The sequence below is a fragment of the Tiliqua scincoides genome, chromosome 4 (genome assembly GCF_035046505.1).
Source record: "Tiliqua scincoides isolate rTilSci1 chromosome 4, rTilSci1.hap2, whole genome shotgun sequence".
NCBI classification, from domain to species: domain Eukaryota; kingdom Metazoa; phylum Chordata; class Lepidosauria; order Squamata; family Scincidae; genus Tiliqua; species Tiliqua scincoides.
Window position 1 is genome coordinate 222,238,125 of NC_089824.1, and position 23,079 is coordinate 222,261,203.

General features: G+C 48.6%; 1 protein-coding gene across 2 annotated transcripts in view; it reads left to right on the forward strand.

Moving 5' to 3' along the window:
- HCK (HCK proto-oncogene, Src family tyrosine kinase) overlaps window positions 1–23,079 on the forward strand; it is a 33,096-nt gene that overhangs the window by 1,288 nt on the left and 8,729 nt on the right. Inside the window, exons 2-10 of one of the 2 annotated variants that reach the window (XM_066626675.1) lie at window positions 5,701–5,759; window positions 14,224–14,341; window positions 15,099–15,141; window positions 16,010–16,109; window positions 17,054–17,152; window positions 18,581–18,684; window positions 19,943–20,095; window positions 20,680–20,832; window positions 22,731–22,913. In XM_066626675.1, the coding sequence (XP_066482772.1) occupies window positions 14,225–14,341; window positions 15,099–15,141; window positions 16,010–16,109; window positions 17,054–17,152; window positions 18,581–18,684; window positions 19,943–20,095; window positions 20,680–20,832; window positions 22,731–22,913 (952 nt within the window). In that variant the 5' untranslated portion in view covers window positions 5,701–5,759; window position 14,224. Of the gene's footprint in view, window positions 1–5,700; window positions 5,760–7,204; window positions 7,263–14,223; window positions 14,342–15,098; window positions 15,142–16,009; window positions 16,110–17,053; window positions 17,153–18,580; window positions 18,685–19,942; window positions 20,096–20,679; window positions 20,833–22,730; window positions 22,914–23,079 lie in introns of those variants that run through there. The other variant, XM_066626676.1, reaches the window with a different exon arrangement.

The window sequence follows — 23,079 nt, forward strand, 5'->3', positions numbered from 1 at the left end:
TTTGTGTTCTGGTCACGATAAGGAAACCGGATTTCTTGACGTGCTAAATGACTGTGGCTTAGATCAGCTAGTCAAGGAGCCCACCAGAGGACAGGTGACTCTGGATTTAATTTTGTGCGGTACGCAGGACCTGGTTAGAGATGTAAACGTTACTGAGCCATTGGGGAACAGTGATCATGCTGCGATCCGTTTTGACGTGCACGTTGGGGGAAGAATACCAGGCAAATCTCTAACAAAAACCCTTGACTTCCGACGGGCGGACTTCCCTCAAATGAGGAGGCTGGTTAGAAGGAGGTTGAAAGGGAGGGTAAAAAGAGTCCAGTCTCTCCAGAGTGCATGGAGGCTGCTTAAAACAACAGTAATAGAGGCCCAGCAGAGGTGTATACCGCAAAGAAAGAAGGGTTCCACTAAATCCAGGAGAGTGCCCGCATGGCTAACCAGCCAAGTCAGAGAGGCTGTGAAGGGCAAGGAAGCTTCCTTCCGTAAATGGAAGTCTTGCCCTGATGAAGAGAATAAAAAGGAACATAAACTGTGGCAAAAGAAATGTAAGAAGGTGATAGGGGAGGCCAAGCGAGACTATGAGGAACGCATGGCCAGCAACATTAAGGGGAATAATAAAAGCTTCTTCAAATATGTTAGAAGCAGGAAACCCGCCAGAGAAGCGGTTGGCCCTCTGGATGGTGAGGGAGGGAAAGGGGAGATAAAAGGAGACTTAGAGATGGCAGAGAAATTAAATGAGTTCTTTGCATCTGTCTTCACGGAAGAAGACCTCGGGCAGATACCGCTGCCCGAACGGCCCCTCCTAACCGAGGAGTTAAGTCAGATAGAGGTTAAAAGAGAAGATGTTTCAGACCTCATTGATAAATTAAAGATCAATAAGTCACCGGGCCCTGATGGCATACACCCAAGGGTTATTAAGGAATTGAAGAATGAAGTTGCAGATCTCTTGACTAAGGTATGCAACTTGTCCCTCAAAACGGCCACGGTACCAGAAGATTGGAGGATAGCAAATGTCACGCCTATTTTTAAAAAGGGAAAGAGGGGGGACCCGGGAAACTATAGGCCGGTCAGCCTAACATCCATACCGGGTAAGATGGTGGAATGCCTCATCAAAGATAGGATCTCAAAACACATAGATGAACAGGCCTTGCTGAGGGAGAGTCAGCATGGCTTCTGTAAGGGTAAGTCTTGCCTCACAAACCTTATAGAATTCTTTGAAAAGGTCAACAGGCATGTGGATGCGGGAGAACCCGTGGACATTATATATCTGGACTTTCAGAAGGCATTTGACACGGTCCCTCACCAAAGGCTACTGAAAAAACTCCACAGTCAGGGAATTAGAGGACAGGTCCTCTCGTGGATTGAGAACTGGTTGGAGGCCAGGAAGCAGAGAGTGGGTGTCAATGGGCAATTTTCACAATGGAGAGAGGTGAAAAGCGGTGTGCCCCAAGGATCTGTCCTGGGACCGGTGCTTTTCAACCTCTTCATAAATGACCTGGAGACAGGGTTGAGCAGTGAAGTGGCTAAGTTTGCAGACGACACCAAACTTTTCCGAGTGGTAAAGACCAGAAGTGATTGTGAGGAGCTCCAGAAGGATCTCTCCAGACTGGCAGAATGGGCAGCAAAATGGCAGATGCGCTTCAATGTCAGTAAGTGTAAAGTCATGCACATTGGGGCAAAAAATCAAAACTTTAGATATAGGCTGATGGGTTCTGAGCTGTCTGTGACAGATCAGGAGAGAGATCTTGGGGTGGTGGTGGACAGGTCGATGAAAGTGTCGACCCAATGTGCGGCGGCAGTGAAGAAGGCCAATTCTATGCTTGGGATCATTAGGAAGGGTATTGAGAACAAAACGGCTAATATTATAATGCCGTTGTACAAATCGATGGTAAGGCCACACCTGGAGTATTGTGTCCAGTTCTGGTCGCCGCATCTCAAAAAAGACATAGTGGAAATGGAAAAGGTGCAAAAGAGAGCGACTAAGCTGATTACGGGGCTGGGGCACCTTCCTTATGAGGAAAGGCTACGGCGTTTGGGCCTCTTCAGCCTAGAAAAGAGACGCTTGAGGGGGGACATGATTGAGACATACAAAATTATGCAGGGGATGGACAGAGTAGATAGGGAGATGCTCTTTACACTCTCACATAATACCAGAACCAGGGGACATCCACTAAAATTGAGTGTTGGGCGGGTTAGGACAGACAAAAGAAAATATTTCTTTACTCAGCGTGTGGTCAGTCTGTGGAACTCCTTGCCACAGGATGTGGTGCTGGCGTCTAGCCTAGACGCCTTTAAAAGGGGATTGGACGAGTTTCTGGAGGAAAAATCCATTATGGGGTACAAGCCATGATGTGTATGTGCAACCTCCTGATTTTAGGAATGGGTTAAGTCAGAATGCCAGATGTAGGGGAGAGCACCAGGACGAGGTCTCTTGTTATCTGGTGTGCTCCCTGGGGCATTTGGTGGGCCGCTGTGAGATACAGGAAGCTGGACTAGATGGGCCTATGGCCTGATCCAGTGGGGCTGTTCTTATGTTCTTATGTTCTTATGGGACGCAGGTTGTGCCTGTTGTCTTATGTGCTCCCTGCAGCATTTGGTGGGCCACTGTGAGACTCAGGAAGCTGGACTAGATGGGCCTTTGGCCTGATCCAGCAGGGCTCTTCTTATGTTCGTATGCACAGGTTTGGATTTGGCATGTGTTGGGCAGTGCCAGGCTGCAGCTTGGCCTTGGTCCCCTCATCTGCACAGCTTCTACAGAGTTCTTGGGTGGGTTGTGGCCACAGTGTATGTGAAATGCCTTGAATGTTCTGAAGTGCTACACGAAGGATGGAGACAATGCTCCAAATGCCGGGGGGGGGGCAGTTCTGGAACAGGTTCGAAGGTGCAAATGTCTGTGGTTTATACTGTGTGTTTTGCTATGCTTGATGCCTTAAAAGACTTTTCCAAAGAATGCTCGCTTGTCCAGATGAGTCCTTGTGTGTAACCCTCTGAAGAGGAGAAAGAATAGCGCAAAGGCTGATTTATGTTTTGCCTAACTCTGGTTATACTGGAGGCAGTCTTCAAGTTAAACTGGTTTTATTTGCATCACATGTTGCTTATATTGGGCCTGACAAGTCAAAAAGAGATGGAGCAGCAGCAGTTCCATGTCTCTGCTAAAGCTGGGTTTTTCTGCTATCATATATGTGGTTCACAGGGTATACTGGATGGACCCCCTTGGACTGATCCAGCAGGACTTTTTCTTATGGCCAGTACATGCTGTGGACCACAGAATATATAAGCAATGGTCTCCCTAACTTCGCCCCCCCCTTACTGGTGTTTAGAAGCGTAATGCCATGCCACTAGACATGGAGGCTCTCTTGAGCAGTCGTAGCTGATAACCATTGATAGATCTCCAGAGGTCGAACAGGCCTTGCTGAGGGAGAGTCAGCATGGCTTCTGTAAGGGTAAGTCTTGCCTCACAAACCTTATAGAATTCTTTGAAAAGGTCAACAGGCATGTGGATGCTGGAGAACCCGTGGACATTATATATCTGGACTTTCAGAAGGCGTTTGACACGGTCCCTCACCAAAGGCTACTGAAAAAACTCCACAGTCAGGGAATTAGAGGACAGGTCCTCTCGTGGATTGAGAACTGGTTGGAGGCCAGGAAGCAGAGAGTGGGTGTCAATGGGCAATTTTCACAATGGAGAGAGGTGAAAAGCGGTGTGCCCCAAGGATCTGTCCTGGGACCGGTGCTTTTCAACCTCTTCATAAATGACCTGGAGACAGGGTTGAGCAGTGAAGTGGCTAAGTTTGCAGACGACACCAAACTTTTCCAAGTAGTAAAGACCAGAAGTGATTGTGAGGAGCTCCAGAAGGATCTCTCCAGACTGGCAGAATGGGCAGCAAAATGGCAGATGCGCTTCAATGTCAGTAAGTGTAAAGTCATGCACATTGGGGCAAAAAATCAAAACTTTAGATATAGGCTGATGGGTTCTGAGCTGTCTGTGACAGATCAGGAGAGAGATCTTGGGGGGGGTGGACAGGTCGATGAAAGTGTCGACCCAATGTGCGGCGGCAGTGAAGAAGGCCAATTCTATGCTTGGGATCATTAGGAAGGGTATTGAGAACAAAACGGTTAGTATTATAATGCCGTTGTACAAATCGATGGTAAGGCCACACCTGGAGTATTGTGTCCAGTTCTGGTCGCCGCATCTCAAAAAAGACATAGTGGAAATGGAAAAGGTGCAAAAGAGAGCGACTAAGATGATTACGGGGCTGGGGCACCTTCCTTATGAGGAAAGGCTACGGCGTTTGGGCCTCTTCAGCCTAGAAAAGAGACGCTTGAGGGGGGACATGATTGAGACATACAAAATTATGCAGGGGATGGACAGAGTGGATAGGGAGATGCTCTTTACACTCTCACATAATACCAGAACCAGGGGACATCCACTAAAATTGAGTGTTGGGCGGGTTAGGACAGATAAAAGAAAATATTTCTTTACTCAGCGTGTGGTCGGTCTGTGGAACTCCTTGCCACAGGATGTGGTGCTGGCGTCTAGCCTAGATGCCTTTAAAAGGGGATTGGACGAGTTTCTGGAGGAAAAATCCATTATGGGGTACAAGCCATGATGTGTATGCGCAACCTCCTGATTTTAGGAATGGGTTAAGTCAGAATGCCAGATGTAGGGGAGAGCACCAGGATGAGGTCTCTTGTTATCTGGTGTGCTCCCTGGGGCATTTGGTAGGCCGCTGTGAGATACAGGAAGCTGGACTAGATGGGCCTATGGCCTGATCCAGTGGGGCTGTTCTTATGTTCTTATGTTCTTAGGTTTGTCTGATCTGCTTTTAAAGCCAAAAGTCAGTGGCCTCCCGTCATCTGGGGCTGTCAGTTCCATATGTTATGGATTGTGTGAAGAAGGACTTGGTTTTCCTTCCTAAGGGCCCAATCCTATCCAACTATCCAGCACTGATGCAGCCACAATGCAGCCCCAAGATAAGGGAACAGGCATTCTCTTACTTCAGGGAGGCCTCCCTGACTGCCCGCACAGCAGGATGGAATGCACACCTTATTGGCATGTCTGTATCAGTGCTGGAAGGAGAGAGGATTGGGCCCTCAGACAGTACTCCTTTCTTTAGCAAATATGCATGCATTTCAGAAATGCTGTGTAGGGACTGCCCCACCTGCAGAGCTGGAGAGCCCTGGATTGAGACATACAAAATTATGCACAGGAAGGACAGAGTGGATAGAGAGATGCTCTTTACTCTCTCACATAACACCAGAACCAGGGGACATCCACTAAAATTGAGTGTTGGGAGAGTTAGAACAGACAAAAGAAAATATTTCTTTACTCAGCATGTGGTTGGTCTGTGGAACTCCTTGCCACAGGATGTGGTGACGGCATCTGGCCTAGATGCCTTTAAAAGGGGATTGGACAAGTTTATGGAGGAAAAATCCATTACGGCTTACAAGCCATGATGTGTATGTGCAGCCTCCTGATTTTAGAAATGGGCTATGCCAGATGCAGGGGAGGGCACCAGGATGCAGGTCTCTTGTTATCTGGTGCGCTCCCTGGGCATTTGGTGGGCCGCTGTGAGATACAGGAAGCTGGACTAGATGGGCCTATGGCCTGATCCAGTGGGGCTCTTCTTATGTTCTTATGAGAGCCAAGCTGCCAAAAATGCTTCTTTATTTTTACCTCCTTTTGTTTATTTTTACCAGGTGAGGAACCAAAGGCTGATTTGGGAACTCCCAAGAAAGACTGATCTACCAGCAACAAGGTATTTCCCTTATCTGTTCTTCCTTGCAGTTGTAGATATAATCAGTTAAAGTGCTGAGCAGGGAAGTTGGAGTTCCTCTTGAAACTTTCCCTGGAACAAGGGAGAAGAAATAGTTGGCAATATCACCAATGAAGGAAGATTGCTGCGAAGCAGGTGTCTTTGGGCTGCAGCAACTCCTGCTGTGAAGACTGCTTGGTGCAAACTGGGTGGTTGCTGCCCCAAGTGGTATCATTGTCATTGCCCCCCCCCCCAAGATCCCTTGTCATGTTGCAGATTGTGCACTGCTGGACTGGGCACAGTTGGCACAGGAGTCAGGAGATGCCCCAGCATTTCTTGCAACACTGGAGGGAGCATCTTTAGGGGAAGGGCTCTGGTTCCCTGGAAGAGCACCTGCATGCATGCAGCGGGTTCTGGGTGCAGTCCTTGCTACCATCCCTAGGTAGGGCGGAGAAAAATTCCTGCCTGGAATCTTGGAAAGCCACAGCCAGTCTGTGCTGGCAGTGCTGATCTCAATGGATCTCAATGTGCTGATCTGGATGGACCAACAGTGTAAGGCAGCATCCCTGGATCATCAGTCAGGGTCCAATCTTTGTCAGAGTGTTTTATGTGTTGCATTTTGTGCATGTGTAGCTCACAGTAATCGGAGGCACTTCTTGGGTCAGTCTGATTACTGTGCCACACATGCACAAAATGCAGCACATAAAACACTCTGACAAAGAAATGTGAGCAGAGATGTGGAGAGGCCATTGCTATTTGGCTTACGCAAGTGGTCCCCCTCGCCAGCTTCCTGAGACCTTGGGTGTGCTGCAGTCAGAGCAGCCAATAGCCAGGCTGAGCTGGATGAAGCAGTGGTCTGCACAATGTGAGGCAGCTGCATGTGTTCCCGTGGTGGTGTGGACAGAGCCTCTGTTCATTTCCACAGCACACCCAGGTTGCAGCCTGAAGCACAGTGGTTTCTGAGGGCTGCATTCAGAGTAAAGTTCCCCACTATAATTGATGCACAGAGTCCTCCCCAGCCCGTAACCACCAGACAGCTTCATGTTGCTCACTAAAAGGCCTCTGGCCTGGAAGGGCTGCCTGTTTGTGCCTTGCTCAAGCCCAGGTGTCATGCAAGTGCAGAAAAGGTCTTATGGAGAGGGTGTGCTCGTATGGCAGCAACAGAGACAGATGGGAGGTGTGGCTTGCTTAAGAACATAAGAACAGCCCCACTGGATCAGGCCATATGCCCATCTAGTCCAGCTTCCTGTATCGCACAGCGGCCCACCAAATGCCCCAGGGAGCACACCAGATAACAAGAGACCTGCATCCTGGTGCCTTCCCTTGCACTGGCATTCTGACATAGCCCATTTCTAAAACCAGGAGGTTGCACATACACATCATGGCTTGTAACCCGTAATGGATTTTTCTTCCAGAAACTTGTCCAATCCCCTTTTAAAGGCATCCAGGCCAGCTGCCGTCACCACATCCTGTGGCAAGAAGTTCCACAGACCGACCACACACTGAGTAAAGAAATATTTTCTTTTGTCTGTCCTAACCCTCCCAACACTCAATTTTAGTGGATGTCCCCTGGTTCTGGTGTCATATGAGAGTGTAAAGAGCATCTCTCTACATTTCTCAAGATATGGGACCGGGGAAGAATTTTCCCACACTGACAATGCTGCATCAGCCCAGCCTGACTTCCTGGTCGCCTGTGGCTTTGCTCACTCGGTTGGGCAATTTGGAGTTTCTGTTTTGGGCAGACATAATTCCTCTGGCATTTGCTTCAGATCTTTGTGTTCTTAACACAAAAATGTAATCTGGGTTTTATACACACAAAATGTTGTTGTGCCACTGGAGGCTGATCTGCACATCAAGAAGAGCTTCATAGGTGTGCGATTTGAGTTTGTGAGTGGAGGGGGACGCCTAATTGGGGCTCCCCATGGCCAGATCTCTCTGCCTGTGGGAGGCTGTTCTGCCAGAGAAGAAGTTTCACCCTCTCCTCTTGACTTTTGTGATGCTTGAGCAGAAGAACCTCCCAGGACCTGCGCAGTCTGAAGGGACGGCTGTGTCTCCCTGCTGTTCTGCAACCCTTGATGGGGCCCTAAATCTGCCCCTCGAAGCAGCAGCTGCTTCACATTCCTTCTGAGTGGCATTCAAGCTTTCTTTTTGCCACAAAGGCCTAGAAAGTTGGATTCTCTCCGGATTCCAAAATTGCCCCCTCTTGGATTCCAAGTGGACTGGAGCCTGGTGAGAACTTCTGGATCCTGCAGCACCACCCTGGCTGGCCCAGTTTCTCTTGCTCCGAGATGCCTTTGGGAAGCCCCCAAGCAAAGCAGGAAGGCAGAGCTCTCAGCTGCTCTTGCTCTCTGACAGCTGGCCTTCAGAGGCACACTGCCTGAGGCTGTGGAGGCTCTATTTTTTCATTCACTTTGCCCTGCAAATGGCCTGGTGAGCCTTGTTGAAAAATGCATCTAAATTTAGATTTAGACTAGAATTTAGCCCTCATGGTTCCAGGGGAAAGCATTTGACCTGCTTCCCTCCAAGTCCCTTTTGCAGCCATTGTGTAGGGGCAGGACCATGAAATGCAGCTGCATTGAACCTGACAACGAAGCCTGCTACCTGCTTGCGCCCCAAGAAAAGTTGTTCCTCCCCTCCTAACAAAATCCCACAGTGCAAAAGGACATTCCCCTCCTGGCTCCGGTGCTGTCTCTCCGCCTGGGTCAGTCATGAGCTGCCTGCCTGGTGTCCTGTGTCCAGTACTGGGTGTCAGTCCTCTGAATGGGCCGCAGCCAGGGCAGCCTCTTGGCGGCTGGAGCACGTTGCTTCAGGGGGGAAGGAAGGAAGTGCCTCCCCTGCTTGCTCTCTCTGCTCCTCGCCCTGTGGTTACTGTGGTGATGCCTTTTTAAGGAAACGATATGATGGGTCTTTTTGCTCTTTTCCCCTGATAGAGCCTGGGAATTGAAGAACTCAGGGCCAAAATGGCACCATTAGGTCTAAGTTCCCCCAAGTCCTTTATGAGTGTAGACGTTGAAGCTGGGGGCAGCAGCCTGGACTTGGACTGTGGCACTCGGGGGCTTTAATCTTTCATCTCTGTTGTGGTTCTAAGCCACCATGATTCTGGCTGGGGAGAACCCATAGATTGGTGGGTGCAGAGTCCCTCTTTGCTAGCAGGGATCCAACTCCCTGATGGTAATTCCAGGTAGGGCTGCGAAGGACCCCTCTCCCTCTGAAGCCTTGGAGAGCCTCTGCCAGACTGTACTGAGCTAGATAGGCTGAGACAGCATCAACAGTGACTGCACATGGCACCCGGGGGGGGCCACCTTTTTCTTGGTGAACAGCCGGTATTGCCAGTCAGAGAGGCAGAGGCAGACCTGGCGCGCAGCTACTGGGGGAATCAAGCAAAGGCAAAGCATTGGAGACTGGGCACTGGGAGACCCAGTTTGAGGCATATACCCAGAAATCCGGCACCTTACATGCACTCATTTCATGCAGGATGACCTCAAAGCTGAAAAGGCCTGGCAGCTCCCGACATGAGTTATGTGTGCGCATCCCAGAATTTTCTGCAACATACATGGGTTCCATGGGTGAAGGTCCCCTAGTTGGCTAGTTGATCTGGAAAGGGCTCCATGAAGTTAGAAACTTTTAAAGCCACTGGACTGGAGTGATCTGAAATGGGAGGGAAACCGTGACAATCAAAGGTGTTTGGCTTTCCTGTTCCTTCTTCCAGGTGTCCTGATCACATGAACCATAGCAGAGTGGTTGTCTCTGGCACGCAAAGGATGCAGGGAAATAATGAGCCAGGTTGTTGTGTGTCTGATGGGAGTTTTAGAACATAAGAACAGCTCTGCTGGATCAGGCCCAAGGCCCATCTAGTCCAGCTTCCTGTATCTCACAGCAGCCCACTAGTTGAATTCCAGTTCTGTGGAATGGTCTTGACAGCTGTGGCCAGGTTGCTCCAGCCACCCTTGGCTCCCCCCAGCACACAGTTTTTCTCATCCCCCATTTACTCCTTGGCACACAAAGCAGACTGTAACCAAGGGCCTCCAGGGCTTCCTTCCCCCACAATGGCTTTTTCCCCAGTTTACCTGTGTGCTTTTCAGTGGTGCCTCCAGCAACTGCTATTGCTATGGTGGCTTCTCACTTTTCAAAAGGCAGTGCACAGGCTAAGGACAAGCAAAAAAGTGCTTCCCTGTTACTGGGTGTGGAGAAGGTATCTCACAAGGTCAGTCTGCTGATCCCCCAATGTTTGGCCCTTTCAATGTGTCACTGTGGACCATTGATCTCAGCAGCGCTCATTAAAAGACTGGCCCTGGGAATGACTTTGTGTTTCTGTGTACATACTAAGGCAGGATATTTATTTAGGACAGTTATTCAGGATAGGCAAAGAAGGAAGGCCCATAGCCAGGGAGACAGGCCAGGGACAGACTGCACTTGCTCCCAGTGTGGAAGGGCTTGTCACTCCCGAATCGGCCTTTTCAGCCACACTAGACGCTGTTCCAGAACCACCATTCAGAGCGCGATACCAGAGTCTTTCGAGACTGAAGGTTGCCAACAACTATTCAGGATAACTTTGTTTGCTTCATCCAAATGCAAAGGTGGTTATTCATTTGTTTAATGTTTGTTATCCTGAGATGCTGATGACAAGCAAGCAATTTCAGGATGTTAGTCCCAAGCTGCAACCCGTTGTGGTTTATACTACTTCAAAATGTGGGTGCAGGATCACAGTATTGAATGTGCTTTCAATATTTTAAACAAACTCCTGCAGACAGAAAATGAATGCATCAGAGAGAAGGATAGGGCGTCTTCATGTAGCACTAGACCTGTACTGTATTTCAATGTACAGGAAATTGCTGGATTTTAGATCTCGCATTCCATACTTCCCTACAAAAACGATCCCAACACTGACCTTTGGTGAGAAAAACTGCTGGGTCGTGCCAGCTACAACTCCCCACTGAAAACATACATTAGAGTGCTGTTTCCTCAAAGACTGTTCTTTGTGGGTAGTTGTTTGTTTGAGATTGCTTTGCGTATGCTGATAATGATTTTGTAGCCAGGGCTGGGTGTGCAATTGAAACCTTCAGAATATTGTCATTCTAGTGACAAGGAAATGAGGAAAGGGATCTGTTTGGATGCAAATGGGGCCCTGCAGCATCTCTGACTCCTGTGCTGTGCAGGCTTTGTAACTCAGAGCTTGTGTCTATTTAAAACTTGGCTGTGGAGCTGACCCCAGAAACTGTCTGTTGGAGCCACTTACTTCCTCTCTGGTGGTGAGAAGCTCTGATAAAAGAAAGGCCAGACACATGACAAAAACACCCTCCAGAGCCTGGTGGAAATGAGCAAGCCTGCAGGGGTGACCTTGGGATGTCAAGGGAAAGGCAAGGAGTTGACAGCTGGCATAGCAAACTCAGCGGCTTAGCCTATAAAAGGAACGTTTTACATTTATGGAATGTGTACAGCGAATGCGTGCCATTTCAAAAGACTTCGAGATGAAAAGGTGTGTTGCATGTCCCACCTGGAGAAGTGGATTTTGCAAGCCCCAACCTCCCTGATCTGCAGCATGGGGAGGGGCTTTTTGCAATACTGAAATAGTTGTAGATTCAGTTAGAGGTAAAACACTTAAGGACAAAAGAAGAGCCCCACTGGATCAGGCCATAGGCCCATCTAGTCCAGCTTCCTGTATCTCACAGTGGCCCACCAGATGCCCCAGGGAGCTCACAAGACAACAGACACAACCTGCGTCCCAGTGCCCTCCCCTGCATCTGGCAATCAGAGGCAGCCTGCCTCTAAAACCAAGAGCTTGCACAGACCTACTATGACTTGTAGGACAATTCTAGGACAATTCTGAAAATGCCTATAGAAATGTATGTTCTTGGTGTGCTTTTCCACACCTACACACTTGTGTTCCGTAGAAAGACTCCTCATATTTTCAGGGTTTGTTTTTACCAGTCAGTACATAACTTCATGGTCCATCCTTCAGGTTGAAATTACACTTTGCACAAAATACTCAGCTTCTGCCAAAACAAGAGTTGCACATTTCGTTCCCACCCCCTCTGTGGCCATCTCCCTGTCAGCCGTGTTCAGTGGTGCGTGGAGTGTGTACAGTGCCATGATATCAGAACATGGGAAGGTGGCCTTTGACATTGCTGGGAGGGGGGGCTGTAGCTCAGTGGTCAAGCACACACCTTGTGTGTAGGAGATTCTGAATTCAACCCAAGAAAGGACATAAAAATTCCCATCAGAAATCTGGGTAGCTGCTTCCAGTCAGTGTCAACAAGACAGAGCTAGATTGTTAACAGAGCTTCCTACATTCATATGGAGGAATTCATATGTGTTGGTAGACATAATGGTTCAGTGTAACATTTTCTGGCCAATCCTCTCCCCCCTTCTGTGCTGCCAGAACTCACATTGGAGGTTGCTGCCACAAACGGCTAGCAGTGCCAGCCATCTGGCAACAGCTCATCTGGTTCCCTTGAACCAGTACTTTGGCATGGGGTATGGGCAGTGGGTGGGAAGAGAGAGAATAGGGCCGCCAGGAGGCATGTTGGAGCAGGCAGTGGGTGGTCATCTCAAAAAAGACATAGTGGAAATGGAAAAGGTGCAAAAGAGAGCGACTAAGAGGATTACGGGGCTGGGCACCTTCCTTATGAGGAACGGCTAAGGCGTTTGGGCCTCTTCAGCCTAGAAAAGAGACGCCTGAGGGGGGACATGATTGAGATATACAAAATTATGTAGGGTTTGGACAGAGTGGATAGGGAGATGCTCTTTACACTCTCACATAACACCAGAACCAGGGGACATCCACTAATATTGAGTGTTGGGAGAGTTAGAACAGACAGAAGAAAATATTTCTTTACTCAGTATGTGGTTGGTCTGTGGAACTCCTTGCCACAGGATGTGGTGACGGCATCTGGCCTGGATGCCTTTAAAAGGGGATTGGACAAGTTTCTGGAGGAAAAATCCATTATGGGTTACAAGCCATGATGTGCATGGGCAACCTCCTGATTTTAGAAATGGGCTATGTCAGAATGCCAGTGCAAGGGAGGGCACCAGGATGCAGGTCTCTTGTTATCTGGTGTGCTCCCTGGGGCAATTGGTGGGCTGCTGTGAGGTACAGGAAGCTGGACTAGATGGGCCTATGGCCTGATCCAGTGGGGCTGTTCTTATGTCATTGGCAGCAAAGGGAGAGCCAGTACCCTTTGTCCTCCACCCTGCCTTGCCACACCTCCTTGGCTCCAGTTGAACTTACACCAGCCAATGAGCCATGTAGACCCATTGGGCAACCGAGGGCTTATCTGGAGGAGGTAAGGGAACAAAAGTTCCCTTACTTCAAGAAGGCCTGCAGGATGCAGCGTGTGCCTCTATGGGGTGGCTGCATCAGTGTGAGTGGTGGGGGGTAGGCTGAGGACATTAATTTCATAGTGGGATAGAAGTTTTCAGATAGTCAATAAAAGGAAAAATGACATCAGCAGCAATGATGGAAGAAGGATCAGGTTCAAAAGGGAATCTACCCGAAAGGTGGCCAGCAGCCTCTGTTTCGGGCTTCTCTCAAGCACCATGTTATTGAGAGCTGTGGAAAACACTCATGATGGCGCCAGGGGGCCTTCCTGGGAAGAGCATCTTGGAATGCCTGCCCCAGAACGGAGAAGGCCCTGCTCGTGGCACTCCCGTTACACCTTGGAATGGTCAAGCCTGGGTTTTCATACTTTGTGGTTCTCTGCTGTGTATTACCTCTGCTTTCATTGTGTCCTTTTATTTTGTTTGCTATTTTTATTGTTAAGATTATTTATATACCACGTTTCAACAAAAAAGTTCACAACATACAGACAAAATCAACATACAGATAAAATCAAATAATTGAATGGCTTTTATATTGTGCTTTATATTATTGTTTCCTATCTTGAGACATATTTTTGATAAGGCAGGTTAGAAATCCCTATAATGAATGAATGAGTGGAGCACAAACCACGTCATGTAGGCTTTAGAAACGAAGTTGGCTTAACCTGTCATTCCTCAGATGTAAGAAAAGCTCTTGTGGAGGGAGTCAGTCGGGAAGATCACCTGGAGCCAAAGTGGTCCAGGATGGATTGTATCCTAGGGAAAGATCTGGGTTCCAGTTCTGCCGTGAGGTTGCACACAGCATTCATTACAATGGTCTTTTTCTCCCTCACTTCCCATTCTGTTTAGTGGGGGAGGGGAAAAGGCCCAGGGACTTCCAAACACTTCTGAAAATTAAAAATGTGGCACCAACAACAGACAGTTCCAGTGTTTTTAAGGAAAAGCTCATTTTCTACTTGTCCTCAACACCAGCTTCTAATGTCTGCTAATTAGATGGGGGGGACGTGGAAGCAAAATTTAAGGTTTGGCCTTTGGAAGTTCTTAGTGAGGTGGGCCTGCTCCAGCAGTGTGCTGGAATAAGATGATGGTGGCAGGATTCATCTCTGTTTCCATGGCCTGGAATTGATGGAATCTCTTTTTCTCCTTGCAGGATGGGCTGCATGAAATCCAAGGTGATTGGCCTTCATGGGAAGGTCTCCAAAGCCAACTCAGATGCCAGCCTTGAACACACTCATTATGTGAAAGACCCCACGTCCAGGAACAAAAAGGTGAGTCCAGATGTCAAGAGGGGAGAGCTGAGAGTGGTGTTTGACGACTTGCTAAGGACCAGGTATCCTGCCCGGAGGTAGCCATGACGGGCACTTGTCTATGGGCAGTGTCTGCATGTGCAGCACAGTGATGTTTAATGTTTTTCTTCACATGACGCATTGACCTCTATGCTCTTCACTTCCTGTAATGTCACTTCCAGCTTCTGGGAGACTCTTCCAGCTTCTATGGCTTTGTTTTTAGGGCAACTGTCTGTAGAAACAGAACCAGCAGAGAGGAAGAAGGAAAAATAATTTGTTACTGTACATAGTTGCCCTAGAAACTGAGCTGCAGAACCTGGCAGAGTTTTTCAGCTATTTTCCCTGCTGTGCTCCAAACTCCTGCAATGCCGCTGCAGACCTTTGGCAGCACACAGGTTGAAAATCCCTGTCTAAGAGGGTTGTTGCTCTTAGAAGCTTCTTTTCTGTAGGGGAAGCTGAACCAGAGAGTTGGTTTTCAGAAAACTCTTTTGTTTGCAAATTAATGCAGTATCTATTTATTGTGTATACTGTGTTAACATTCATATTACATTAGCTGTTAACCTGTGTTAGAATTTACATTGACATTATTTAACAATATATTATTGTTAGATAGATAGGATGGACAGACCCGCCCGCCCGTCCTAGGTTGATATATTGCTTCCACTTTATTTATGTAGCTCTTTGCAGATGAACGATGCTGTCACGTTTAAGGAATAATTTTCTTCTGTTGTGTCTCCAGGCTCCTAACGTACCCAGCTTTGTGCAGTCCCCAGTTGCAGATGGTACGTACGGTCAGGCTCTGTGCAAGACAGCTTCACGTGCTCCTAACCTGTGCTTGCAGCAGAGCACTCCCTCCGAAGCATATTTTCCCTTACCTCTCTGTAAACCCCTCGACCACCAATGAGTCTCTTCAGACCTGCACCAGCTTTTTAGCTGGAGCTAGTCTGTGGGGACAAAGGGGATTTGTTGGTTGGCTCCAGAGGGGATGGCATGCAGTATAAGTCGCTTACACCAGGTGCCACCACCTCCAACATACCTCGCCCTGCCCTAGGCCTGCCCCGATCCTCCCACCCCTCTGCCCCATTCTGTCCATCTTGTTGACTTACCAGCATTGGCAGGGCTCCGGTTCATCGCCACCACACACAGGGACCTCCCTGGTGCTGCAAAGCATGTACCACGGCCAGAATGGTAAGACTGAAAACGATGGGGCTGTTAGCATTGTCACAACGTAACCCTAATGACTAGGGTATGCCATCACGTTTATTCATACCAAGGGCTCGTGGTTGTTTTAAAAATCAAAATTCTGCATCCAGAATAAATTAGGCAACTATGGGTGCAATCCTAACCCACTTTTCAGCAACGACACAAGGGCAATGCAGCTCCTAGGTAAGGAAACAAATGTTCCCTTACTTTGAGGAAGCATCCATGAATGCCCCCCAAATGAAGGATGCCACACACGTCCCATTGCTGCTGGAAATTGGGTTAGGATCTGGACCTAAATCACTCTCTTTCTCCCCTTTCCCTAGACCAAAATGTCCTGGAGCCATGTGCCCAGGTGTCGACGTAGCCCAGTGAAGCTAATCTTACCACTGTGTGCCCCCCAAATACACAGGGTGCTTGATTGATTGCAAGCCTTTGCTCACTCTGCAGGATCAGAGGACATCATTGTCCTGGCCCTTTATGGCTATGAAGCAATGCACAAGGAAGACCTGAGCTTTCAGAAAGGGGAACATCTCAGAGTCCTAGAAGAGTAAGTGAGAGTCTGTGTCCTGCACATCTGTTTCTTGAGAATGATGGAAGAGCTGACACTGGAGCCAGAGCTCTTGTGAGGCTTCAGCCAGTTGCCTTTGAGGAACTTATTTATCGATTTGCGTGTATATTCTCCTTCCCTGGTCCCAGGTCACTAACAAATTAGAGAAGTAAATTGATTTTAACAAGAATGAAAACATAAAGCCATCTAAAACTACCCGTCAAGGAGGGGGTGCAAAATTTGTTTGTAAACTGGCTTTTCTAGAAGGCTACAAGGTTTACAACATTATATATAAAAGTTAAGGGGAAATGCATTTAAAATGTATAGAATGCATATTTGTGCTTGTACCTCTGCAATGAAGTGTGGCCCATCCAAGCCCACAGGATCTAGAACAGGGGTGTCCAAAGTTTTTGGCAGGAGGGCCACATCATCTCTCTGCCACTGTGTCGGGGGCTGGGGAAAAAGCATGAATGAAGGTCTTGCAATAGCTCAAGGCCTATAAAAGGCCTTGCACAAAGAAAGGCCAGCCTTTTCTTTGCTGCCACTGCTGCATCACAGATGTGAAACAACAAGCAGTGGAGGGAGCCCTCATCCAACAGCTCACGCGAGAGGTCAAACAGTCGCCCTCATGCTGAGACCAGTTGCAAGGGGCCAGTGTGGGCTCCAGCAAATCTCTGGAGGGCCAGAGGCTCATTGGAGACTGGGGGCTCCCTGAGGGCTGCACTGAGAGGCCTCAAGGACCGCAAGTGGCCCCAGGGCCAGGGTTTGGACACCCCTGGTCTAGAAGATACTGAGCTTAGGTGAACCTCAGGAACGAGGGGATGGAACTGCTGAATGGAAGCAGCCATCTCCCTGCACCCACCATGCATGAATTTGCTGTATGAATTTGCAGCCACTCAGAGATACAAGCTTAGAGTATTCTGTCTCTTTCCCTCTCTTTGCAGATCAGGTGAGTGGTGGAGAGCAAAGGCGTTGTCCACAGGGAAGGAAGGCTACATCCCCAGCAATTACGTTGCCAGAGTGAACTCGCTGGAGACTGAGGAGTGAGTCTGCCCCCTGCCCTGGGAACAGACCTTATCTAGTGCACTTGTCTCTCTGAGGCCCAAACCACATGAGCAGAAATCCATCTGATAGCACAGGCCAACACACATTTTGCTTCCTTAAACGCTACACCAATTCCTGGGTATATTTGGGGTGCCGATTTAAAAAATGTCATCCGTTTTGCCCTATCACATCCGGTTTTGGAGACACGGCATAGCCTCTTTAGCGAATGGTTCAAGCAGCTTCCTCATGAGGAAGCCTACACCATGGCTTCCTCATGAGGAAGCTGCTTGAACCATTCACTAATGAGGCTAGACTGTATCTCCAAAACTAGACGTGATAGGGCAAAACGGATGCCATTTTTGGAGTCGGCAGCCCAAATTCATATCAAACCACCATAACATTTGGGAAAAACTTTTCTGACCCTCAATTTTGTAGGCCTGTGTAATGGGCATGTTTCACGGAACAGGTACACATTAGAAAGCAACACTCACTTGGATTTCCTTATCATGTGGGTTTCGTGCCACGGAATAGCCAAGTATCTCCTTATCACTTGTTATTCTCCTAAACTGTGAGTTTGGATTTTCCCTGTGAGTTTTTGAACATATGGTTACAAAGCCTACAAGGATCTCACCATGTGCCCCTTTGGACCAGACTCAACAGGGAGCTGCCTACATGCTAAGCTGAAAGAGGTGGGGGGGAGGGTATCATGTGAGCATATGCAGCTGCCTTCTACTAGATCAGACCATTAGGGGTTTATGTAGCTCAGTCTGGTTGAGGTTGACTGGCTCCAGCTCTCCAGAGCCCCAGGCAGGAATCTGTCCCTGCCCAGCCATGCCCTACCCTGCCTGGAGATGCTGCCAGGGACTGAACTTGACACCCTCTGCATGTATATCAGGTGCTTTGCCAGCCCCTCTCTGACAGCTACCAGATGTCTAGTACTTGCTATACCCCAGCTATTGATCAGGGATGTGCAGTGGGTGGGGAGGCAGGTCAGAGTCTCCTCACTGGAGTCCTTTGAAGAGCACCACTGCCGTGTGGGGTCAGTGCTTGCACACCTCATATGGCAGTGGCACTTTTCGAAGGACTCTGGTGGGCAGGGTCTGCTTCATCTGCCTCCCCACCCACTGCGCATCCCTGCAGTTGATGCTATTTAAGTAAGAATCTTTCATGTATTGGTGCCTGTTGCAGAAGCACCCTTAGATTTAGCTGTACAAAAGTCTAGAGATGGGGTCATCGCCTTGCTTGATGGCCAGAACAAAACAGACTCTTGGTCAAATGTCCTTCCTTGACCTGGACACTGCAAAGACACCTGTGGGGGTCGATGTTCAGGTGATGCATTTCCTAACAGGTTCTGGGAGTTGTACTGGCTAGAAAGCCAGAAGGAAGGGAAAGTTCACCCAACCATTTTATTAATATTCCCGTTTTAGATGGTTTTTCAAAGGTGTCAGCCGGAAGGATGCAGAGCGACAGCTGCTGGCTCCTGGGAACGTTATAGGCTCCTTCATGATACGAGACAGTGAGACAACCCAAGGTAACAGCCCCTCAGAGATGGGGAGGGGAGGGGGCACAAAATGGAGCATCTTTGCTGCCAACAGCTTCAGCACTCCAGGAACAGATGTCAGTGTTTCACCAAAGTGGTGGGGCACTAGAACTCTTTGATCTGTGCTTGCATGCATTTTCCCCATCTCATTACCAACTTGGAACAAACAGGTGCTGCAAATCTTGGAGCACTCTAAAAGCATAAGTGTGCTTAATCAATTAACAGCCCAATCCTATCCTGGGCTTACAGTGGCAGATGATCCACCACTGTAAGTCCTGGACCAACAGCGTGAAACGTTTGCTGCTTTCATGCTCTCTGGGGTACTTCCATAGGCCTCTGTCAGCACCAGTAAGCTGGTGGTGTGGGAGTGTCATAGGTGGGGAGGGTGGGGTTGGAGGGCAGGAGGTCTGGTCTAGAGGGGGCAGGAGGTCTGGTCTAGAGCCTCCGTTAGCCCAAAGATAACATCAGAAGGTCGCCAGTTCGAGGACACCGGCAGCTCCCTGAATGGCTGAGAATGGCGAGACCTTGAAGCAGCTGAAAAGCAGAGCTGAGTGATTCCACCTGCTCTCGCTATGAGCAAGAAGCGTCTCGGCTGCCCTCCATGTGAGAGATGGAGCTGCTTGTCAGCCTGCTGGGAGAACTGGAGGCCAAAAGTGAGGCCAAACCAGGAAGATCCAGTCTGAAATGTTGGTTCTTGAAAGAGAGAACCTCTATGATTGTAAAAATCCCCTTGAGGGATTTAGAAACGCCTGCCTATGTAAACCACCTTGAATAAAGTCAGAGAAGTAATCCGATGACCAGAAAGGCGGTATATAAATACCTGGTTGTTGTTGTTGTTGTTGTTGTTATCTTGACAGCACTAGCAAAGGCCAGATCCTCTCTTTTCAAAATCTCCCTGCCCCTTTTCTCTCTCAGACATATGCCAGCGAAATGGCTGGCATATGTCTGAGGAGACCAGTAGGAGACTGGCAGCCTACTGGGGGTAAGTAACAAATATTTTTACTTATCTCTGGCAGACTGTCCAATCACACACACACACACACACACACACACACACACATACACACACACACCACTGCATGCCATAACCTGACAGGGGATAGGATTGGGCAGCAAATCTCTTGCTGAAGCTAGACCCCCAGGATGATCCACCCTGCCCTCCTTGGATCTGAAATCTCAAGTAGAGGCTTGGGGGAATTGGTGAAATTGCTACATGAATTCTCAGTTTCTCTTTCTCTTTTTGACTCAGGTAGTTATTCACTCTCTGTCAGAGATTTTGACACCCTGAATAAGGTGGATATGGTGAAACATTATAAGATCCGGACTCTGGACAGTGGTGGCTTCTATGTCTCCCCCCGGAACAGCTTCAGCACCCTCCAGGAACTGGTCAGCTACTATAAGGGTGAGACGAAGGAGTCTGGTTTTTGGTGTACAAACCTTATAGGCACACGTAAAAACTGGCTGGATAAGCTCAGATTGTTCTGTGTCCCCAGTGCAAGTGGCCTCTTCACTCCCAGACCCCTCATTCTGCTTTGCACTGGGTGCCAATCTGGTAAGGCGCCTTTCCCAAAGAGGGTGAGTGGGTAAAAGGCCTGTTTTATAAGGCTAAATGAAATCCACCCTTCTCCCTTTCCAGGCCTTGTGAGAGTCACCTCTAAATCAGGTGCCACCTGCAAACTCTGAGCAGGCCCCTTTCTGTCCAGTCCCAGTGGTGGCAAGCAGGTTTGGCTCTGTGGCTGTCATTAAGGTGGCAGGCTGGAGCAGCAACACTGCTTGTTTCCTGGGAGCCCCCACTTGTGCTGTGTTTGCATCAAGGTCTCCCTGTGGTGTCCAAGCATTGCTCCTGTCTGTAGAATAAAATGTTGGGTGCCTGTGGAGCAGGGGGATAGCCAGACATCCGCAGACGGACAGCCTGCCTTGGCATTCAGCAATGTCCTGCCTGAAAAACAAAAGTCTGACAGAGGATTCCTCCTTGCTCTCTTTCAGGCCAGAGTGATGGACTATGCCAAAAACTGACTTATCCATGTGTTGTGCCAAAGCCTGAGAAACCCTGGGAGAAAGATGCTTGGGAGATCCCCAGGAAATCTCTGAAGCTGGAGAAGAAACTGGGAGCTGGGCAGTTTGGAGAAGTCTGGATGGGTAAGACCATAAGAAGAGCCCAGTTGTTGGGTCAGACCGAATAGACCCTGTTTTCTGCAGTGTCTGCCCAGGCGGGTCTGGGAAGCCCACCAGCAAGGTGTGAAGGCAGTTGCCCAGCTCTGTTGCTTATTCCTCAGCACTGGTGTTCTGAGGTAAACTGCTCCTGAATATGGAGAACCTATTTTGCTATCATGGCTAATCGTTGTGGATAGACCCATCTGCCTCTGTAAATGTATTTCCTCAAACTGTCTCAGCCAGCAGCCCTCACCATGTCCCTTGGTAATGGATGCCATGAGTGAGTGACACGTTGTGTGAAGAAGAGCAGCAAAGGAGGGGTGGGGTCCAGGAGCAGTAGAAAAAAAAAAAGACCTCAAAATGTCCAAGCAAGCAATAGAACCAAAACTGCATGCTGGAGGACCATGTAGCAGAGGGTGCTACAGTGAAAGAAAAACTTTCAGGGGGTCGGAAAGGAAACAAGCAGCCTCTGCTTTCCTTCCACTTGACTATTCATGCTGCCTCTGTTATGTGCACCAGCACCTGGTGGAGGCAGACCAAATCCAGGGCAGAAGAGATGGTGGCATGAGTCCCCCACCCAGTGGCAGAGCTACAGAGGAGGCAGGGCAATATGTACTGTGGACACAGCAATGCACCATGTAAATGACCCTTTCCTCTCGCTGTCAGAGTTGCTGCACTTTGCCATCACTGCCTGGAGTGGCTCCGAAGGCGAATGGGAGGGGCCGCTTACATGGCGCTTTACTGCACCTGCCATGTGGTTACCGCGCTGCCCCCTGTAGCTGTGTCACTGCCCTGCCGTCGCCTCGCACTGGTCTTCTCATAAAGCTGGTTGACTGATCAGAGCTCTCCTGTGCCACAGCTCGATTGTGCTGTTGGTTGTGAGCTGTAAGCGGCCCTGCCCCACCGTCTCTAGGATCTGGTGATGTGTGAAACAGCCTCAACCAGACCATTTATCCACCTAGCCCAGTGTTGTCTGCTCAGACTAGCAGCAGACACCTTTCTATTGTCTGCTACGTGATACTTTTAACTGGTGTTGCTGCCAGGGATGGAACCTGGGACCTTCTGCATGAATGCAAAGCATGAGCTCTACCAGTGAGAGCTCCTTCTCATGATTTTGACATATTGCAGCTGATACTGTATAAACGTGATCTCTGCAAGCAGGAGAGTAGACTACCATGCAGCAGAAGTGGTGAGCCAGCTAGCCTTTCAGTTGCGTTCAGTGCTGTGATTCTCTTGGAGTGAGCCTGAAACTCTGAAAGATTCACAAAAAGGAGGTTGGTACTTAGGGCTGAGCAAACACCACATGGTAAGGCCTTGCAATGGCATAGCACAGGTGCATTTTTAAACACTTTGCTATGTAGAAGAAACTCCTTGCACAAAGAAAACTAGCAAGCTAGCCTAGAACCTTTCTCCCTAATGTGCTAATTGTCTCCATACAGGAAGTTTTTGACATGGGATTTTATCAGTGTTTGCCCATGCACTTTCACACTTTCAAACATGTCTTATTATTATTAACAGTATTTTTATACCGCTTTTCAACTAAAAGTTCACAAAGCAGTTTACAGAGAAAATCAAATAACTAAATGGCTCCCTGTCCCAAAAGTGCTCACAATCTAAAAAGTCCGAAGGTCTTCACAGTCCGAAGACCTACAAACTTCATTTCTAAATGAAATTTGAGAGTGTTAAGGTGCTGAAATTTGAGAGTGTTAAGCGGTATATAAATACTGTTAATTAATTAATAATTCTACAGTCTGTACCACGATCTGCATATTTTCATTGCATATGCAGAATACCTGTGGCCATGGATTTGGAGCAAGGAATGGAACTATGTGGCCCATTGCATACTTTCTGACTATGGTTCTGCGCCATTCTGTCCTCCCCAGCTACCTACAACACACACACAAAAGTGGCGGTGAAAACCATGAAGCCGGGAAGCATGTCTGTGGAAGCCTTCCTGGAAGAGGCCAACATCATGAAGACCCTGCAGCATGACAAGCTGGTCAAGCTGAATGCAGTAGTGACAAAAGAAGAGCCCATCTACATCATCACTGAATTCATGGAGAAAGGTAAAGAACTGGGATTTAGCCACCTGTTCTACAGCAAACTTTTTCAGCTTGAAAAGGAGGCTGGTGGAGGGAGGCTTTCCTGAAATCCCCCTCTCTGGGTGCTGGTGGTGGAAAGGAACACGAAGGTGGGATTCTGAATTTCTCACAGTGGTTCCAAGAAACCTGC